Source organism: Psammomys obesus, unplaced genomic scaffold (assembly GCF_907164565.1).
Source record: "Psammomys obesus unplaced genomic scaffold, mPsaObe1.curated_primary_1811, whole genome shotgun sequence".
NCBI lineage: Eukaryota > Metazoa > Chordata > Mammalia > Rodentia > Muridae > Psammomys > Psammomys obesus.
Window position 1 is genome coordinate 4,828,476 of NW_026591450.1, and position 19,017 is coordinate 4,847,492.

The 19,017-nt window shown below is 35.6% G+C and overlaps 1 protein-coding gene across 1 annotated transcript in view; it reads right to left on the minus strand.

Moving 5' to 3' along the window:
- The window catches only part of Smchd1 (structural maintenance of chromosomes flexible hinge domain containing 1), a 112,957-nt gene that overhangs the window by 66,728 nt on the left and 27,212 nt on the right, over positions 1 to 19,017 (minus strand). The window contains exons 6-15 of the mRNA XM_055610118.1: positions 17,419 to 17,533; positions 17,198 to 17,317; positions 14,914 to 15,080; positions 12,181 to 12,271; positions 11,321 to 11,531; positions 9,791 to 9,911; positions 4,882 to 5,065; positions 3,175 to 3,369; positions 1,681 to 1,794; positions 165 to 271 (exon numbers count right to left, since the gene is read on the minus strand). Coding sequence (XP_055466093.1) covers positions 165 to 271; positions 1,681 to 1,794; positions 3,175 to 3,369; positions 4,882 to 5,065; positions 9,791 to 9,911; positions 11,321 to 11,531; positions 12,181 to 12,271; positions 14,914 to 15,080; positions 17,198 to 17,317; positions 17,419 to 17,533 — 1,425 coding nt within the window. The remainder of the gene's footprint in view (positions 1 to 164; positions 272 to 1,680; positions 1,795 to 3,174; positions 3,370 to 4,881; positions 5,066 to 9,790; positions 9,912 to 11,320; positions 11,532 to 12,180; positions 12,272 to 14,913; positions 15,081 to 17,197; positions 17,318 to 17,418; positions 17,534 to 19,017) is intronic.

Consider the following 19,017-nt stretch of genomic DNA (forward strand, 5'->3'; position numbering starts at 1 on the left):
CTTTTGAGATAGTGTATCACTATGTAGGCCTGGTTGACCTAGAACTTGCTACATAGACCAGGCTGGCCTTGAACTACAGCAATTCACCTCTATCTGCCTCCCATATATGATTCTATGCCCAGCCCCAATTTTTGTTTAGACTTGTTTCTTGAAATTCAACTTACTTTGCCATTTCATCTTCTACGTATTTCCTAATTGTTTTCTCAGCTACTGTCCTATCCAGCTTTGCAATGGGCACAGTTTTTATTTCATCGTACAGCGCTTGGGGTTCCTGAATAAGAATTTACACCAACATGCAAAGATAACAATTTAAACTTAGTTATCCATTTAATTATTTCAAAGGTATCAATTTTATCCTAATTAAGTATACAAAGTAGAGTAACTATTCTTACATTTAACTACTGTTCATTTTCAGTTTCACAAACCTAAAAAACAGGCATGGTATACATTCACTAATAAGCGGTATTAGCTGTATAATATAGACAGCCATCTTACAGACCTAAAGAAACTAAACACTAAAAGGATCCTAGGGAGGATGCTTAAATCTCGTTCAGAATGGCAAACAGGATAAACACCAGAAGCGGTGGAAGAGAAGAAACAGGATGGGAGTCTAATATAGAGGGCCCTCTAAAAGGATTAACACAACAGGGAATCAAAGCAGATGCTGAGACTCACAGGCAATCTTTGGGCAGAGTGCAGAGAGTCTTATAGAGGAAGACAGGGGTGGGAATAGAGGGACATGGAGGGGACAGGAGCCCCGCAAGGAGACCAACAAAACTAAAAGATCTGAGCCCAGGGGTCCTGCAGAGACTGATGCACCAACAAAGGACCATGCATGGAGAGGACCTAGACGTCCTGCTCAGATGTGGCCAATTGGCAGCTCAGTCTCCATGTGGATCTCTGAGGGAGGGGATCAGGGGCTGCCTCTATCATGTACTCAGTTGCCTGCTCTCTGATCACTCGTCCCTGGTGATGCAGCCTTGCCAGGCCACGGAGGAAGAGGATCCAAGCATTCCAGATGAGGCTTAACAAGCTATGGGCAGATGGCAATGGTGGAGAACTCCTCTTTCAGTGGACTAGGGGAAGGGAATGAGGGGAAAAAGGAGGAAGTTGGGACTGGGGGAGCTGAGGGAGGGAACTTCAATCGGGATATATAATGAATACACTGTGAAGAAAAGTAAATTTTAAAAAAATGACTTGTGTGTGTACAGAATGTATGTGTAGGCCTATGTGTGGGAGCTGGAGGTCAACTCTTGGAAATCAGTTCTCTCCTTTGACTTCTACTGACTTGTTTCACTTTTTAATTTAATCTACATAATCCTAATAAAATTCAAGTAACAAGAAACAGTACAAAGGAAAAAAAAAACACTCATTTTAATCTTGGAGTTATTTATTCTTGAAATCAAATTCTGTCCAGGGATTATTCATCTATGAGCATGGTAGAAATTTGCCTTTTATAAAAGTACGATAATACTAATAGTACTATGTACATATGTAAAATACTGGACATATAAAGTAACAGAGTATTACAAATATTAAATAAACAGAAAATTAAGCTGACAACAACCACTTCATTCAATAAGAAAAAAAGGCAACTGAATTTTAAGATATCATTATCTTTCTTCCAATATTTACATACAAGTGGTACCAAGAGATTTTAAGAGTCACTTGCGTTCTTACCACTGCAATTTGAACTTCACCTCCTGTAGCATACACTTCTCCATCATGATCACCATAAAGAAAAAATCTTAAAATGCTTCCATAAAAGAGAGGAAGTGTCTTGATTGTCTTCACCTAATATTTAGAATTAAAAAAATGATTTAGTTTAATATTTTCTAAGAAAAAACAGGCTTAATAACTATATGTAACTCTTATGCATGTGAAAAATACTCTTATTAACAACCACTACAAAGCCAATGAAGCAAACAAATAAAGTACGTAAGGCTTAGTTAGCACTTGCTCTTAGCAAATCTGTGTTAAGATGGGAGCTTCTTCTTACAAATGTCAGACTTAAGAATATAAGCTTTGACAAGTTAATATTCCCATCAAATATATTAGCTCAAAAGCTGCTTATGAGTCAGGTATGGTGGGGGGCTATTTATAATTCCTGTTCTTGGAAGTGAACAGTAGACTGCTTAGTTAAAGGCCAGCCTAAGCTACACAATGACACTGTGTCTCAAAACTCAAATTCCGTAATTTCAGTAGGTAATATCAGTATTCTAATTCATACATTTAAAACAAACTAAAAATTACTAAGCTATTTTGATTCATATGTATATTGGGTGGTGGAAAAAGCAATCAACTTAATGTTTGGTTTTTTTTTTTTTAATTTTATTTTTCAGAACTGATTATGTAAAAGCATTTACTTAGGCCCATGAAGTATTCCTTGTAACTCTTCACTTGGCTTCATGGATGCCTCGTTCTCCTAGTTTCTTCCTATTCCATTCAAACCCTTTCGCTGTCCTTTGTTATAAGTTCCCTCCAATCCTAATCTAAATGTCAGGAGAGCCCCAGTCTAAGGTTTCTTCAGCTGCTCCTGACTTTAGCTAGATGGTGGCAATGTCACACTGATGGGGTGAATGGATGCCTTTCTCCCTTTGCAGCTGCCCAGTATATCCAATGTTCTTCCTCTTCTGAGGTTAGCTCAAATGACACTTTTCAAAGTATTTTATGATTTGCTCTCTTCTTCCAAGTCCTAACATCATTGAATATGAGAAAATTCTCTCCTCTCCTAGCCATTCTCTTTTCATTCTGATTTCATTCATTCATATCTTCGCTTTATCTATGCTTATACTACTTCCATTTTTAGGTTAGACTATTATTGGATCAGAGTACGTTTCAGTCTCTACGTTCACAACACATTTAAAATCAGAAAATACTATTCTGCAACAAAAAAAAAAAACCTATAAATGAATGAATAAGTGACACACTAGTAAAACGCTGCCACTCCAAGTAAGTAAGGGTAATGTAAGAAAAAATACTTTGCTAATGAAGCCTTTGGTAATAACCAGAATTTTTAAAGACACATTAAATGTTTATTAAAATTACTTTTATTTTTCACTCTTTACTGGTCCCACTGAAACTAACATGTGTTTTTATAGCTGATAAACTCCAATACACCTATAACAGCCGGCCACGCTAACTAAGAGTGTCACGGGGACAACGTGGACCTACCAGCTGTCCTGCTTTGTATACTCTTCCATCCCATTCGATTGCTGCGTATGCTGCCCAGGGGCCTTGCTTTTTAGAGGGAAGATCAGGGCGGGTAATTATTCCTTTAAAAAGTGTAAATTTTATTTGTTTGTCATACTTTTCATGACAGTCCTTCAGCCATAAAGCAAATTCTCTGTCGATTTTCATTCTCTGCTCCTGTAAAAATTTAAAATGTTCTATGAAATACAGCTATTACTAAACAAACATACATAGCCTTAGAAATGTCCCTCACTTCATTTTTCTTGCACATATCATACGTCAGAAAACCTAGGTAAATTTTAAACTAGACAGCCATATCTTTTCCTATACAAACTTAGGAAATTTCATAAAATTAAGGCATGTTGTCCTTATTACATCCTTTATGTAAAACAGAATTCTTTTATACAAAAAAATGGAGCAACATTTTAAAATGACATAACTTGTAAGAATAAAGAACTACAGTACTGTTATGTGGTATATTTGTCTGATAATTTAAGGTTGAAAATTACCTATCTCTTGGCAGCTAAGAATTAAGCTACTGAAAGTGTAGGAGCACAAAGTGAATGATTCTAAGGTATGTAGGTAGAAAAGTACACAATTAGTCTTAGTGAACTTTAAAAACTTTCTTCATTTTGTTTTATTTCCAGTGCATGTACTTTAATACTCATCAGTCTAAAGTCACCTTTAGGCCAAAAGCATTCAATAATTATAACTACCCCTCCCCTCTGGTAATGCATAAAGCAGTAAGAAAACGGCACATCACCAAGTGACACCTGCCAGCAAGCCTGGGAATCTGAGTCCCATTTTCAGAACTCAGATGGTGGGAGTTGTCCTTTGACCTCTCCATGCATGCCCTGGCACATACACAGGCACAGATACAGACACACGCAGATTTGTTAAAGCCCTACAGCGTAGATAATGTTCAGATCCCACGAAACACATCATAAACACATTATACATGCTTTTACTAAGTGGAGGTCCTTGGTAATAACAAAGTTCCAATATTAGCACCAATAAAGCTGGGCATGGTGGCAGCATGTAACTCTAGTGCTTGGGAGTAGAGGCAGGAGGACCAATTCAAGGCAGGACAGGCTATAAAAAGTTTGAGCTGAGCTTGCCCTACATGAGATTATCTCAAAAGCAAGACAGACAGAGAGAATATCTAATAAAGGTAGATAAGACCTTACCCAAACACAATTTAACCAAATTTAAAAAATTTTTAGTGAATGAACAGTTAAAAATTCATGAAAAAAATAAATCACTAGTCTTTTTTGATTTTTAGCTGATATACCAAAGCATATAAGTTATACATATTGTTAGGTTACTATGAACATTTCACAGATATATATATATTACATAACATTCAAATCTGATTACACAAATTTATTAAGGAGCTGGGGAAATGGCTCAGCTATTAAATGCACTTGCTGCTCTCTGGGTGGGTCACTACTGAAAAGTTCTGTTCTATGGAAATTGCTCTCTTGTGGGCATGTACTCTTGCACACAAACACAAATACACACACACAGTATTTAAACGTTTGTTTCAGTAAACACTGATTATTTGAAATGAGTAATCTTTTGAGTAAATTAAAGTATATATTAGTAAAAACCTACTTAACATATAAATTTGGCTTTACATAACAGTAGATCATTGGCAAATATTCAAAGCTTGACATTTAAAATGCATACCTGTCCATTTAAAATTCTTGTAAAAAGGGTGTTCTTATCTTTCAATTTCAGCTCAAGATCCATAAATGTCAGTTTATTTGTGCTGACCTGAAACTTGTCATTAGTGAATAATGCACCAGATATTCTATTAAAGCACTCAATTGGGGCAAGCCCTCTCTTCTTAGGAGGAGCACACCAGTCAAAGCTGGAACAAAACAACATTATTGGTCAGTAAAAAGATTAGATGAACAGCCAGCCCAGACTACTATACCTAGCAAAACTTTCAATCACAATAGATGGAGAATAAAACAAGCACTGCACTATAAAACCAAATTTAATCAGTATCTATTTGCAATTCCAGCTCCACAGAAGGCCCTGGGGAAGAGGCGGAATTCAACCTGAAGGGGTTAATGACACCTAAGAAAACACAAAGAATAAATAATCACTACCAGCAAATCAAAGGGGAGGGGGGACTCATACCATAACAAAATAACAGGAGCAGCAAACACTGTTCATTGGTATCTCTCAACATAAAAAGACACAACTACAAGAATGGATTCGAACGGGATCCGTCCTTCTGCTGCATCAAAGTAGTACACCTTAACAAGAATAGACATCACCTCGGGGTACAAGGATGGGAAAAGATATTCTAAGCAAATGGACCTAAAAAACGAGTTGGTGTCACCATACTCGTATCTGACAAAAATAGATCTCAAACCAAAACTAACCAGAAGTGATAGGGAAGAACACTACATACTCAAAGAACAAAATTCACAAAGAGGACATTTCAATTCTTAATATCTATGCACCAAACATGAAGGCATCCAAGTTCATAAGAAAACAAAAACAAACAAACAAACAAAAAAAAAACCCCACTACTACAACCAAAAAAAAAATCACAAAAAATTGACCATTACACACTGATAGTGGGTAAATTCAATACCCCACTCTCACCAAGACACAGGTCATCTAGACAAAAACTAAACAGAGGAATGCAGGAGCTAACTGATGTCATAAACTAAACAGACCCGGCATATTTACAGAACACTTTACCAAAACACAAAATATACCTTCTTCTCTGCACTTCATGGAACTTTCTCCAAAATTTACCACACACTTGGGCACAGAGCAGTGCTCAAAAGACAAAAGAAAAATTAAACAAAACCAGGCATCCTATAAGGCCACCACTGATTAAAGCTGGATATCAACAATAGAAACAGCACAAAGTTTACAAACTCATGGCAACTGAACAACTTACTATTGAATGAAAAATGAGTCAAGGCAAAAATTAAAACCTTCTTAGAACTGAAAAGAATTGAAAACACAATTTACCCAAACTTTTGGGATATTGGGAGGTGATTCTAAGAGGCGGGGGGGGGGGGGGGGGGGGGGGAGGGAAGGGGGGGAGGGGGGGGGGGGGAAGGGGGGGCTTATAATAGTAACGTAACAGCACACCAGAAAGCTCTAGAACAAAAAGAAGAAATCATACCCAAAAGGATTAACCAGCAAGAAAGCAAGACTGAAATACATAAAACAGAAAGAAACAAAAAATAAAGTCAATAAAGGAGAGCTGGTTCTGAGGAAAATCAGTAATATTGACAAACCCTTATCTAAATTAATTAAAATATAAAGAATATCCAAATTAGCAAAATTAGAAATGAAAAGAAAGACATAAAAACAGACACCCGGGAAATCCAGAGAACTATAAGGATATATCCAGAGCCTATACTGCATCAAATTGGGAAAGGGGAAAAAAAAAAAGAAAGCAATGGATAAATCTCTAGATAGGTACCACTTACCAAAGTTAAATCAAGATCAGATAAACAATGTAAGTAGACCTGTAAGTCCTAGTGAATCAAAGTGGTCCTTAAGTCTTCCAACCAAAAAAATACATACATATATATATATATATATATATCCACCCATCCATCCATCCCCCCAGGGCCAGATGATTTTAAGACAGAATTCAACCAGACTTTCAAAGAAGATTCAATGCCAATACTTCTAACACAATTCCACAAAATAAAAACAGAAGGAACATTTTCAGATTCATTTTATGAGGCCATATATCCAAAAGACATACTAAACAAAGAAAGAGAAGTACAGACCAATTTCTTTTATGAACACAGATGCAAAACTACTCAATAAAATTCTTATAAACTGAATCCAAGAACACATCAAAAGGATCATCCACTATGATCAATATGCTTCATCCCAGAGGTACAGGGATGGTTTAACATATGAATATCAGTAAATGTAATTCACCATATAAATAAACCGAAAGGAAAAAAAAAAAAAAACTTCACATGTTCACTTCACTAGATACCAAAAAAGGCCTCTGACAAAAAATGTAATGCCCCTTCATGATCAAAGTCCTGGAGAGATAATGGATACAAGGGACATACTTAAACATAATAAAGGCAATTTACAGCAAACCTATAGCCAACATCAGCTTAAATGGAGAGAAACTCATAGCAATAAAATCAGGAACAAAACAAGATTGTCCACTCTATATCTATTAAATATAGTACTTGATGTCTTAGCTAGAGCAATAAAGACAACTCAAGAAGATCAAGGGGATACAAACTGAAGAGAAAAAAGCCAACACATTTGTATTTGCAGATGATGTGATAGTATATATAAGCAACTTGAAAAATTCCACATGGGAACTCCTACAGCTAATAAACACTTTCAGCCAAGTACTTGAATACAAAATTAACGCTCAAAAATCAGTAGCCCTCCTATATACAAATAACAAATGTACTAAGAAAGAAATCATGCAAACAACATCTTTCATAACAGCCTCAGACAATGTAAAATACCTTGGGTTATCTCTAACAAAGCGTGAAATACTTGTATGATAAAAACTTGATACTAAAGAAAGAAATTGGCAAAGATAACAGAAGATGGAAAGACCTCCCATGCTCACGGATCAGTAGATTAACATAGTAAAAATGGCCATTTTACCAAAAAGCAATCTACAAATTCAATGTAATCCCCATCAAATTACCAACAAAATTCTTCACAGATCTTGAAAGAACAATTTTCAGCTTTATGTGAAAACACAAGAAACAATCCTGGATAATGAACTGTCGGCGGTATCACCATCCTTTATTCAAATTTGTACTACCGAATTATAGTAATAAAAACAACATGGTATTGGCATAAACAAAGACATGTTGATCAATGGGATTAAATTAAAGACTCAGACATAAATCCTCACACCTAGGGACACCTATTTTGTTTGGTTTTGTTTTTTACAAAGAAACCAGAGATACATACTGGAAAAAAAAAAAAGACCACATCTTCAAAAAGACAGCGCTGGTCAAGGCGGATGTCTACATGTAGAAGAATGCAAACAGATCCATGTTCAACACCCTGCACAAAACTCCACTCCAAACGAATCAAAGACCTCTACTTAAAAACAGGAGAGAAAGCTGGGGAAAACCCTGACTTCACTGGCACATGAAAAGACTCTCTGAACCATTAACGCAGGCACTAAGAACAACAATTAATAAATGGAACCTCATGAAACTCAAAGTATCTGTATGGCAACAGACACCATCACTTGGACAAAGCGGCAGCCTCCAGAATGAGAAAAGATTTTTACCAAAAGACTTCAATAGAGGAATAATATCTAAAATATATAAAGAACTAAAAGAACTGCACATCACGAAAACAACTCAGTTGTAAAAATGAGGTACATGGCTAAGCAGAGAATTGATTCAAAAGAGCAAATGGCTGAGAAACAAAAATGCTCAACATCCTTAGTATTCAGGAAAATGTAAATCAAAACTTCTTGAGATTTCCTCTTACACCAGTCAGAATGAAAGACAGTTCATCCTGGTGAGGATGTAGGGTAAGAACTCATCCATTGCTAGTGGAAGTACAAATATGCACAGCCATTATGGAAATCAGTATGGGGTCTCCAAGAAGATGGGAATCAATCTACCTCAAGGTCCAGCTATATGACTGTGGGCATATGCCCTAAGAACTCTACATCCTACTACAGAGACATCTGCTCAACCTCGTTCATTGTTGCTCTATCCATAAAAGCCAGAAACTGGAAACAGCCTAGAGGCCTTTCAACAAATGGACTAAATAAAGAAAATGTGGAACATTTACACAATAGGATATTATTAAGCGATAGAGAGAAAGAGAGAGAGAGAGAGAAAGAGAGAGGAAGAAGAAAAGGAAGAAAGAGGGAGAGAAAACAAAGAAATCATGATATTTGCAGGTTAAATCGATCTAGGAAAAAAAAACAATAACATGCCGAGTTAGGGAACCCAGACCCAAAAAGAAGATGGTATGTATTCTCTTCCACGTGGATGTTAGCTGTGAAGTCTTTGATAACCAGGCTGCAATCTGTCTACCTACAGAGGTCAGACACTGGGCAAGTGACTTGGGGTGGAGGCAGGGTCCTCCCTAGGAAACAGACAGAGAGCCAGAGAAGGGGAGCCTAGAAAAGAAGGAGTAAATGGATAGAGGAAAGAAGAGGGACATATAGGAAGGGACAACTAAAGCTACGAGCCACTTGACAGTAACACATGACAGTAAGAGGCCTACTTCACGGGATTTCCATGTGTGTGAATATGAGTGTCTCTGCAACTGTGTGTTTCTTGTGCTTTTTCCTTGTAGGTTATCTTTTCTCCTACTCATTATTTTGTTCTGTTCATGTTGTTGTTGTTTTTTAATTTTATCTTTTTATTTTACTTTTTTCTTTCTTTTCTTTTTTTTTTTTTTTGAGATGACTATTTGTTTTCTAATGAGAGAGCAAGAAAAGTTTTGGATCCAGAGGGATGGAAAGGATGTGGGAAGAGTTGGAGGAGGGGAAACTGTCATCAGAATATAATATATAAAAAAATATTTTCAACTAAAAAAAAAAAAAGATTAAGTTCAAAATATGTAATCCACAACAATCAAAACTTACTCTTCAACTGATGTATATGGTATTAACCGTCCATTCCAAAAACATTCAAAAATTGGTCTTTTCCCTCTTGCTGCTTTCTCAAGTATAATACAATCATCATCATCTTCTTCATCTCTTAATTCTACATAAAAGAGTAATTGAAACAACATTCTCATTTCTATAAAGCAAGAACAATGTTTCCTAGTGCGACAACAACTTCTTTAAGAGCACATTAAAGTTGCTTCAGAGAAATTCGGCACACAGTCCTTCACCTTAAATCAGAAAACCCTAAGTTAGTTAAAAAGGCAGATTTCCGAGAGCGCATGGCTAATCAAGTGACTACAACACCCTGTCTATCACGAAGCAGGGGTGCCACAGCAGCTGGCAAGACTACGATCTTTAGAGTTCAGCCTTTCTTTTCCTCCCCTATCCCCTTTGGTTTTTTCAAAACAGGGTTTCTCTGTAGCACTGGCTGTCCTGGAACTCAAGCTGTAGGCCAGTCTGGCCTCCAACTCAAGAGATTTGCCTGCCTCTTGAGTCCTGAGATTAAGGGCATGAGCCAACATACTTGGCTTTTAAATCCATTGCTAATCGTTTTTTTTTTTTTTTTTTTAAATATATACACCCTAAGAGTATTTTTCAATAGTGAATTCCCTCTTCTCCACAAACAGGTTCTTGAAATCTGTAACTGAAACACAATTTCTCAAATTCTATCAAACTAGCAATGCTTATGTGAAAACCATCTGAAAAATGTATGGTGTCAAGCGCCAGCAAATTTATCTATTTTGAACAAATGAGTCAAAAGTACTCAATTTAATTTTATATAAACTATAATATTTCCAAAGACTGAAGTCAGATGAGTATCAAATCAGTACAATCACCAACAAAACTTTGCTTTTTAGCAATACATTCTTAGATACCTGGATAAATTAAACATATGCTCCTTATATATTAACATATACTGGCAGAAGTCCTCTACCTAAATTAATAAAGCCTTCTCCTCCAAAATAGCCCATGTATATATGTACAAATGTATGTATGTATGCATATAAAACCCTACAGGATCTCTAAAAGAACCATAGGCATAAGAAGCCTCACAAAAGACAAAAAGTATAATATAAAATGAGATGTGATTGTATCAAATATAAAAATTTAATAAATACACATAAAAGAAAAGTATTATGGAGAATATATAAAGGAATATCAAGCACACCTATAAAAATTGAGCTCACTAAAAGATGAAAAGAAAAATTTGTGAAAGTCTAGCACTTTTTAATCTAGAAATGAATATCCACAAAATTAAGCATTTATATAGATGTATGAAACTGTTAAAAACTAAAGTAAAACAGGTATATGAATTAAACAGTGATAATTCATAATTTTATTTAAAACAAAAACTATTAGGAGTTATAAAAATTACAAACACGACACATTGTAAGGAAAAACTGTTAAATCTTTATCTAGTCTTACTAGCCAAACTAGAAATCATTTTGAGAATACTATCCTAAATCACAACATTAGATTTTCAGCTAACAGATCAGATTAACATACTTGATGGAAAGCATGGATCATCAGGATAGGTTTCTCTATCATATAAGAAAGGATGGTATCGGATAACCCCTTCCACTACACCATCTCCTTCAACGTGAGCCTTGAACTCAAAACTATCAGATGCAGTATTTATATACAAGGTCTGCATGTCATCTTCTATTTCCCTTAGGTTGACAATCTTAGGTGTCTTCCCTTTTTCAAACAAAGAAATCTAAAATAAAAATAAAATAAAAATGATTAAATTCTATGGTAACTTTACTCAGCTAAAATCCACCTTGTTCTGTAAAGCACTCAACAACATAACAAGATATACATATTTATACACAGGTCAATGCCTTTAAGGAACAGCTCAGTAAAGTCCATTCAACTATAAAACAGAAAGGAGTAATCAGAACTGAAGGACAGGTAAGTCATAAACGTATTGAAGCTTTCTTGTTAGAAGTATGAAGTAGGACATTTTACATGAGATCCCTCTCAGTGTTTACACACGGACATGTAGAACCGAATTTTAAAATGTTCTGTGCGTCTAAGTTCTATCACCACCACAAACTTTCATGAACAAATACAATGCCATAAACAGATATATCCCCCTTTCTCCCGGCTTCTTCAAAAGCATCATGTTCAACCACAATTCTTATCTCTACAGAAAAATGAATAAAGGGGAAACCAAGGACTATTTACCAAAAAGGTTTAAAAAAAAAAAAAACAAAAAACTAAAAACCATCTCTTTATTGGGTATTCAATTAAGCAAAGAAACCTGATAATGAGGAGAGCAAATCTATCTAACTCTGACTAACTTTTGTTATTCAGTATCATTTGGAGTAATATTTGTAATGTCCTACGGTGGACTTTTGACTTACTTCAATATCAATATTGTTAAAAGATCCAACTTCTTTTCCTGTATTTACTTCATTTCCTTTTGGTCCATGAATATAGTAATGATAAATATGCCTAAAATAAAGAATAACATTATTCTTCATTAACATAAGATTATAGCTCACACAATCTTCCCCCAAAAGTAATTTACATTCCCACCATCTAGCACACTCACTAGCCAAGCATGTCATCACTGGGGATAAAGCTCTGGGGTCTCACACGTGCTACAGTGCCATCTACCACGGAGCTACATCATCCACCCCCACTGTTTCTTAACACAAGAATCCAATGGTAAAATCTACTATAAAGCCAAGCATTACATTTCAATTTATAGATTCAGATACACAATTTATCTTGGGTCACAGAACTAGAGCTAGTGCAAACTCAGCTTTATTTAATTCAGTCTTTTCCATCTTCCAAAGCCATATTCATTCTAATTCAAAGAACAATTTATCAAATAAATTAAAACAAACAAACAAAAAGGATCTAGTTGTTTGTTAAGGCTGTTCCAGAAAGCACTCAAGGTATCTGGGAGTATACTGAGCTGCACATCTTTAACAATCTTCAGCGTGGGAGAATTCCTCTACAAGCTGCTTGGTTTCTCAACATTGGCATAAAATTAAAATAACATTTTAAATAAAATTTAAGAAATTCAACAAAATGCCATTAAAAATCACCAAATCTTTGCTACCTTATTTTTTAAATAAAGGTTAAACAGAATTACATTTTGTTTATTTAAGACAATAAAATATTTCTCTAATTATCCTTACTTAGAAATTTGCAGAATTCTGCATAAATTAAAAACAAACAAGGAAACTATGTTTGCAGGAATTGGTAGTACACACCTGTAATCCCAGCACTCACAGGCAGAGGCAAGAGGATTGCAAGCTCCAGGCCAGCCTGAAATATAGACTGAGAATCTATCGCTAAAGAAAGAGAAAGAGAAGGTAGGGAGAGGAAAGAAGGCAGAGAGTAACAAGACTTATTACCATAATTACTCTTCAAATTACTAACATAAAAAAAAAATCACTAAAACATCATATTTTTCTTCAAAATGATTGCTACCATATTTTAGTGATTGTCTATTTTGAAGAACAGCTATAGTTATATTATTCTTTATTAGAAAATATTTACGTTGTGTCCATAATTTCTTTGGTAGGAAAAAAACTTATATATAAGGAAGCTACTATATACTTTAGAGAAGAAAAGCCAATTTCTTACATAAATATATCTGGTAATAAACAGCAATTTCAAGAAAAAGGTTTTGGGTTTTTTTTGTTTGTTTGTTCTTTCTTTTTTCAAAATACACATACAGAATTTTTTTTGTTGTTGCTGTTGTTGTTTTTCCAGACAGTGTTTGTGCAATAGCCCTGGCTCTCCTGCAACTCAATTTGTAAACCAGGTGGCCTTGAACTCACAGAGATCTGCCTGCCTCTACCTCCCAAGTGCTGAGATTAAAGGCATATCACCACACCCAGCCAAAAAAAAAGGTTTTTCTGAGAGTTAATTTCATTTGATATAAAAAACAAAGAGATGTAAACTGTTAATACTACGTGTATATAATACACTTACGTATAATAGACATTGAAGAAAATATATGATTTTTAAGTATTAATTCTGTGAAAATACACCCACTTTAAAAGACCCAGTATTCCAGACTAATGAAAACTATGCAAACAACCTATTAAGAGTAAATATCATTTAGAGATATAAGGAAAACTTAAGTAAATTTCCTGATTTGGTCAATGACATATAAACAATCAGAGGCTTCAGAAAAACACAATGATATTATAATATTTAGTATTATTTATTATTAACATGGTACATTTTAAGGAATGCTTATGAGTATATATTTCAATGAAGTAACGGTGTTCATCTGCTAAGCATTTATTCTATATAGTAGGTATTCTTGTAGACACTGAAGATACAGGCGTGAATCCTAACATTACTGTGGGTAAAGCAGAAAAAAACAAGAAACAGTACAGAAGAGCGCACTGCAGCTGACACAGTACAGAAGAACACGCTGCAGGTGACACAGTATGGAGGAGCATTCTGCAGCTGCAGAACAGATGCACAAAAGCTGACATGAGGGAAGCACTGAAGCATGGCCAAGTCTCAAGTTGGTCTTTAGTTTATAGCAGGCACCAAAAATCTTGTGCTTCAATTAATGTGAGAACATGAAGTAATCTATTTTATTTTTAATAAGCAGGTAAATAACCATTTAAAAATCAACATCAGAATAGTGTACAATGTACCAATGAAAAGAAAGCTGGACCAAAAGGATACCAAAAAGAAGACTTCAAGGGGCATAGGAGAAGAGGGAGGGAGGATGGGATTGGAAGGGGATGGGGGGGAGCTACAGCTGGGACACAAAGTAAATAAACTGTAATTAATAAAAATAAAATTAAAAAACATTAAAAAAGAAGCCTTCAATGTATCTCTAATTCTTTTCTGTCTTTGAAAAGTAGAAGGCAGCTGGGTGTGGTGGCACACGCCTATGATCCCAGTCCTCTGGGAGGCAGAGATAGGTGGATCTCTGTGAGTTCGAGGCCAGCCTGGTCTATAAAGTGAGTCCAGGACATTCAAGCTTACACAGAGAAACTCTGTCTTGAGAAACCAAAAGAATAAATAAATATTAAAAAAAAAAAAAAAAAAAAGGAGAGGAGGGAAAGGGAGGAGAGAAGGAAAGCAGAAATTTCTTGAACTAAATCACTTACGCTAACTGTCGTGTCCAGAGATGAAAATAGTTTTTCAAGTACTGTATGTGCTCAGGTTGCACCCCAGTAATGACCACAGCAGTAAAGCTATCTTTCTCTTTCTCCTCTGCAATGAGACTGTGTAGGAATCTTTCATCATCATTTGTAATGTGAACAGAATCAGCTGGCTAAAACGGTGAACACAAACACAAAAGATTAAATCACCTATAATTATATTTAAGGATTAAAGATGATTCAGAAACTTTATTTTTAATGTTCCAAAAACAATTTTTAATGTTGCTTTATTCAGTCCTGAAGTCTACCACACTTCACAAACAAGCAAACCAACACGGCAGTCAGATCTGTCATAGCAAAAATATAATCCCAGGTACCAACATCTGTCTTGATGATGTGGTTACTGCTGTGATGAACACCACAACTTATAAAGAGAACATCGAATGGGGGCCCTTGGTTTCAGAAGGTAGTGGGGCCCCCGACAGGAGCATGGCATCAGGCAGGCAGGCATGGTGCTGGTGCAGCAGCGAGAGCTCACATCTTCACCCACAAGCAGCTTAACTGGGAATGGCATGGCCTTTTGAAAACTCATTTGCAACACCCAGAGACATACTTTCTCCAACAAGGTCAGACCTCCTAATCCCAGCCAGTTCTGCCAATTAGGGACCAAAGAGTCAAAAATATGAGCTTATAGAGGCCAGAAAAACAAACAAGCAAACAAAAAAACCCGAACACCTGGTCAGGCAGGTACTTCAATGCAATATCATTGAAAGTGTATGTGTGTATGTATATATATGTGATTTCTGAGTCTAAATTCTTAAAAAAAAAATTCATGAACATATTAAAAGTTCAAATTGTCACAGTTATTCAAATTCTAAAAACTATAGGAAAAATATCTGTAATTTGAGGAAAATGTTACAAAGATAACCAAGCACTATATTTATAATTATGGGGAAATCTTCCAAATATACTAAATGCTCAAATAAAATAACAGCATAAGCTTCAATAGAAATCATATACAGCTACTTAAACACACTCTTCTGGTCTCAGGTACCAGGAACACATGTAGTATATATGCAAACATTCAGATAAACACTCATACATGTAATCTTTTTAAAATGTGTTGTTAAAAAAAAAACATTTTCAGGCCTGGGGAGATGGCTCAGTGGTTAAGAGCAGTGGCTGCTCTTCCTGAGGTCCTGAGTTCAATTCCTAGCAACCACATGGTGGCTCACAACCATCTATGATGAGATCTGGTGCCCTCTTCTGGCCTGCAGGTGTACATGCAGACAGAACACTGCATACATAAGAAATAAACAAACCTAAAAAAAAAAAAAACAAAAAACATTTTCTAAAATGAAGAATAGTCAAGATTCTGATGTAGAAAATGTGGAATCCAAGCTTTAAGTACCTATTTTTAAAACACTGGACTGTGAAGAAACTCACCAAAAGGTTATTAACGGAAGTATTTTACTGTTTTCCGATAGCTTTATGCACAACTTATTTTCAAATAAGACATTTTAAAATTCTTACTTGTGTGAGCCTGGTGGTTGTGGCGCACTCCTTTAATCCCAGCACTGGGGTAGGCAGAAGCAGGTGAATCTCTACGTTCAAGGCCATCCTGGTCTACAGAGGACAGCCAGGGATACAAAAGAGAGCCTATCTCGAAAAGCCAAAGTTACCATGTTTTAAAGATTTATTTTTATTATGTACAAATGTAAACATGGAGAAGTTATGTGTAAATGTGAGGTCGTGGTTATAACAAAAATCTCACAAGTTCTAATTTCCTGAAATGACGTTAATACAATCATTATTTTCTTACCTGGTTTCTATTACTACTTCATAACAAAGACTTTAAAATTCAAATTCTGAGCCAGAGACATAGCTCAGTGGATAAGACAGTTGCCAACAGCCTGAGTCCAATCCCTGGGGCCTACTCCTTTATGTTGTCCTCTGACCAGAACGTGTGCACTGTGGCACCTCACACACAAAATAAATAAATGTCAAAAAAAATTTTTCTTAACACAAATTCCAACCAAGGTCTGCAACTTCTCAGGTAAATTACAGAAAGTTTCCTAAGTTAACTGATGTGAAAAGTTTTATCTTAAAATGTGTGTGTGTGATCGTTTTAGCTCCTTACATAACTGAAGGAAAATATAAAAATACAATTCATTTTGAAAATCTCCTACCTTCAAGTTTTAAAAACACTGACATCTCAGTAATCAGTCAGAAAAAATACTATCCCATAATGTGGTCAAAGGAATAAATGTAATCTTGAGCTATACTGTACCTTTCTGTTTCTAATGTATCCACTATATATTGCTTCTTTATTTTTTTCCTTTTTCTCAAAATCTTCTTTAGAAAGCACAAGCTCATGAACATCCTGGGAGTCTACAGGTTTGCTTATCATCTGTCAAACAATTTAAAAGAGTACATTAATTTCTAATAGGTAAGTTTGTCAATCCCAAAATACTTTCATTGGTTTTCACTTAGAGAAAAATTTCCACTTACTCTAGCTGATTGCCCAACAAAGAAAACAGCCTGTTTGCCTCCAACACCAAAATAGGAAATATCACTGTTCAAGCTGCGAGGTACCGGTACTGGCCGAACATACCCTGAATGATCACTAAAAGAAAACATTGTATCAATACAGTGCTTTAATATAATCTACTTAGCTGGGCATGGTAGGCAGGCAGATCTTTATGAGTTTGAGGTCAGCCTGGTCTACAAAGTGAGTCGAGGACAGCCAAGGCTACACAGAGAAACCCTGTCACACAAAAAAAACAACAACAACAACAAAAAAAAACCAATTCTACTTGAGAGATAGAAGTAGAAGCATGCTGAGTTTGAGGGTGGCATGGATAGAAAATAAAACCCTATCTCAAAACCTTCCACTCACCCCACCCCCAAAAAAGAAAAAAAAAAAAAAACCTACCAAAATCACCAAATGTATTCTATGGCTGGGGATGTAATTCAGGGATAGAATATTTACCTAGCATCTACAAAACCCTACATGTGATACAAGAATACACATGTATATAAACATACAAAAAAATAAATCTTTAAAAAATCATAATAAACATCACAGAAGAAATTACTCACTAGCCAAATTTAAACAATTTATATTTAGATGTCCAAAGAACAGAAACCATAATCATGAAGTATAAAAGCATTTTACCATATATATCAATAAAAAAAATCATCGATAATAAAAATAATTTCATTATCTAGAATTTAATTTGGAAATAACTAAAATGAAAAAGTCACTTAAGTGGATGGATCACGAACAGATCTGAGCTGACAGAAAAATGAGCCCATAAACTTACAGACAAGTTAGGCTTATGCATTTTGAAGAACATAGCAGCTTAGTGGCATAGAATCTGTCTAGTATATATGAAGCTATGGATTTACTCTTCAGTGCTACCAAAAAAAAAAGTTAAGGAAAATGAATGAAGTATTTAAGGTCTATAGGACCATCACTGCACCTAAATTTAAGAAACTGCAAAAGAATAGGGGGGAATTTTATTTGGTGAAATGATAGGCAACACTTTCCAAATTTAAGAAAACCTATTGCACAAATTTTAAAAATTGATTTAATTCCTAAGAGGATGAAATTATAAAGAATTACAACGACATACATCAGAGTTCAACTTTCAAAACTTAGAGATAGAAGCTGGGTGTGATGGCACATGCTTATAATCCTGGCACTCTGAGGGGCAGAGGCAGGCAGATCTCTATGAGTTAAGGCAGCCTGGTCTACAAGTGAGTAGGACAGCCAAGGCTACCACAGAGAAACCCTGTCTTGGATTGGGGGTAGAGAGTGCGCTAGAAAAAGAAACTGAGCTGGTAGTATACGCCTGTAACCCCAGAATCTTGAGAGGTAGAAGCCATCCTGGTCTCCATATCAAGTTCCAGCCCAGCTGGGACTACAAAGGAAGACTACTCCTCAAAACCAAGAAAATGAAACATTTCTGTGCACTAGAAATGTCTAAGCCAAACTAGATCATTATGAATCAAGGTGCTGTTGTTAATACCTACAAAAGTTACACGCTGAAATGGACATTTACCACTTGTTAAAAACATTAGTGGGCCTGGAAAGAGATAGCTGAG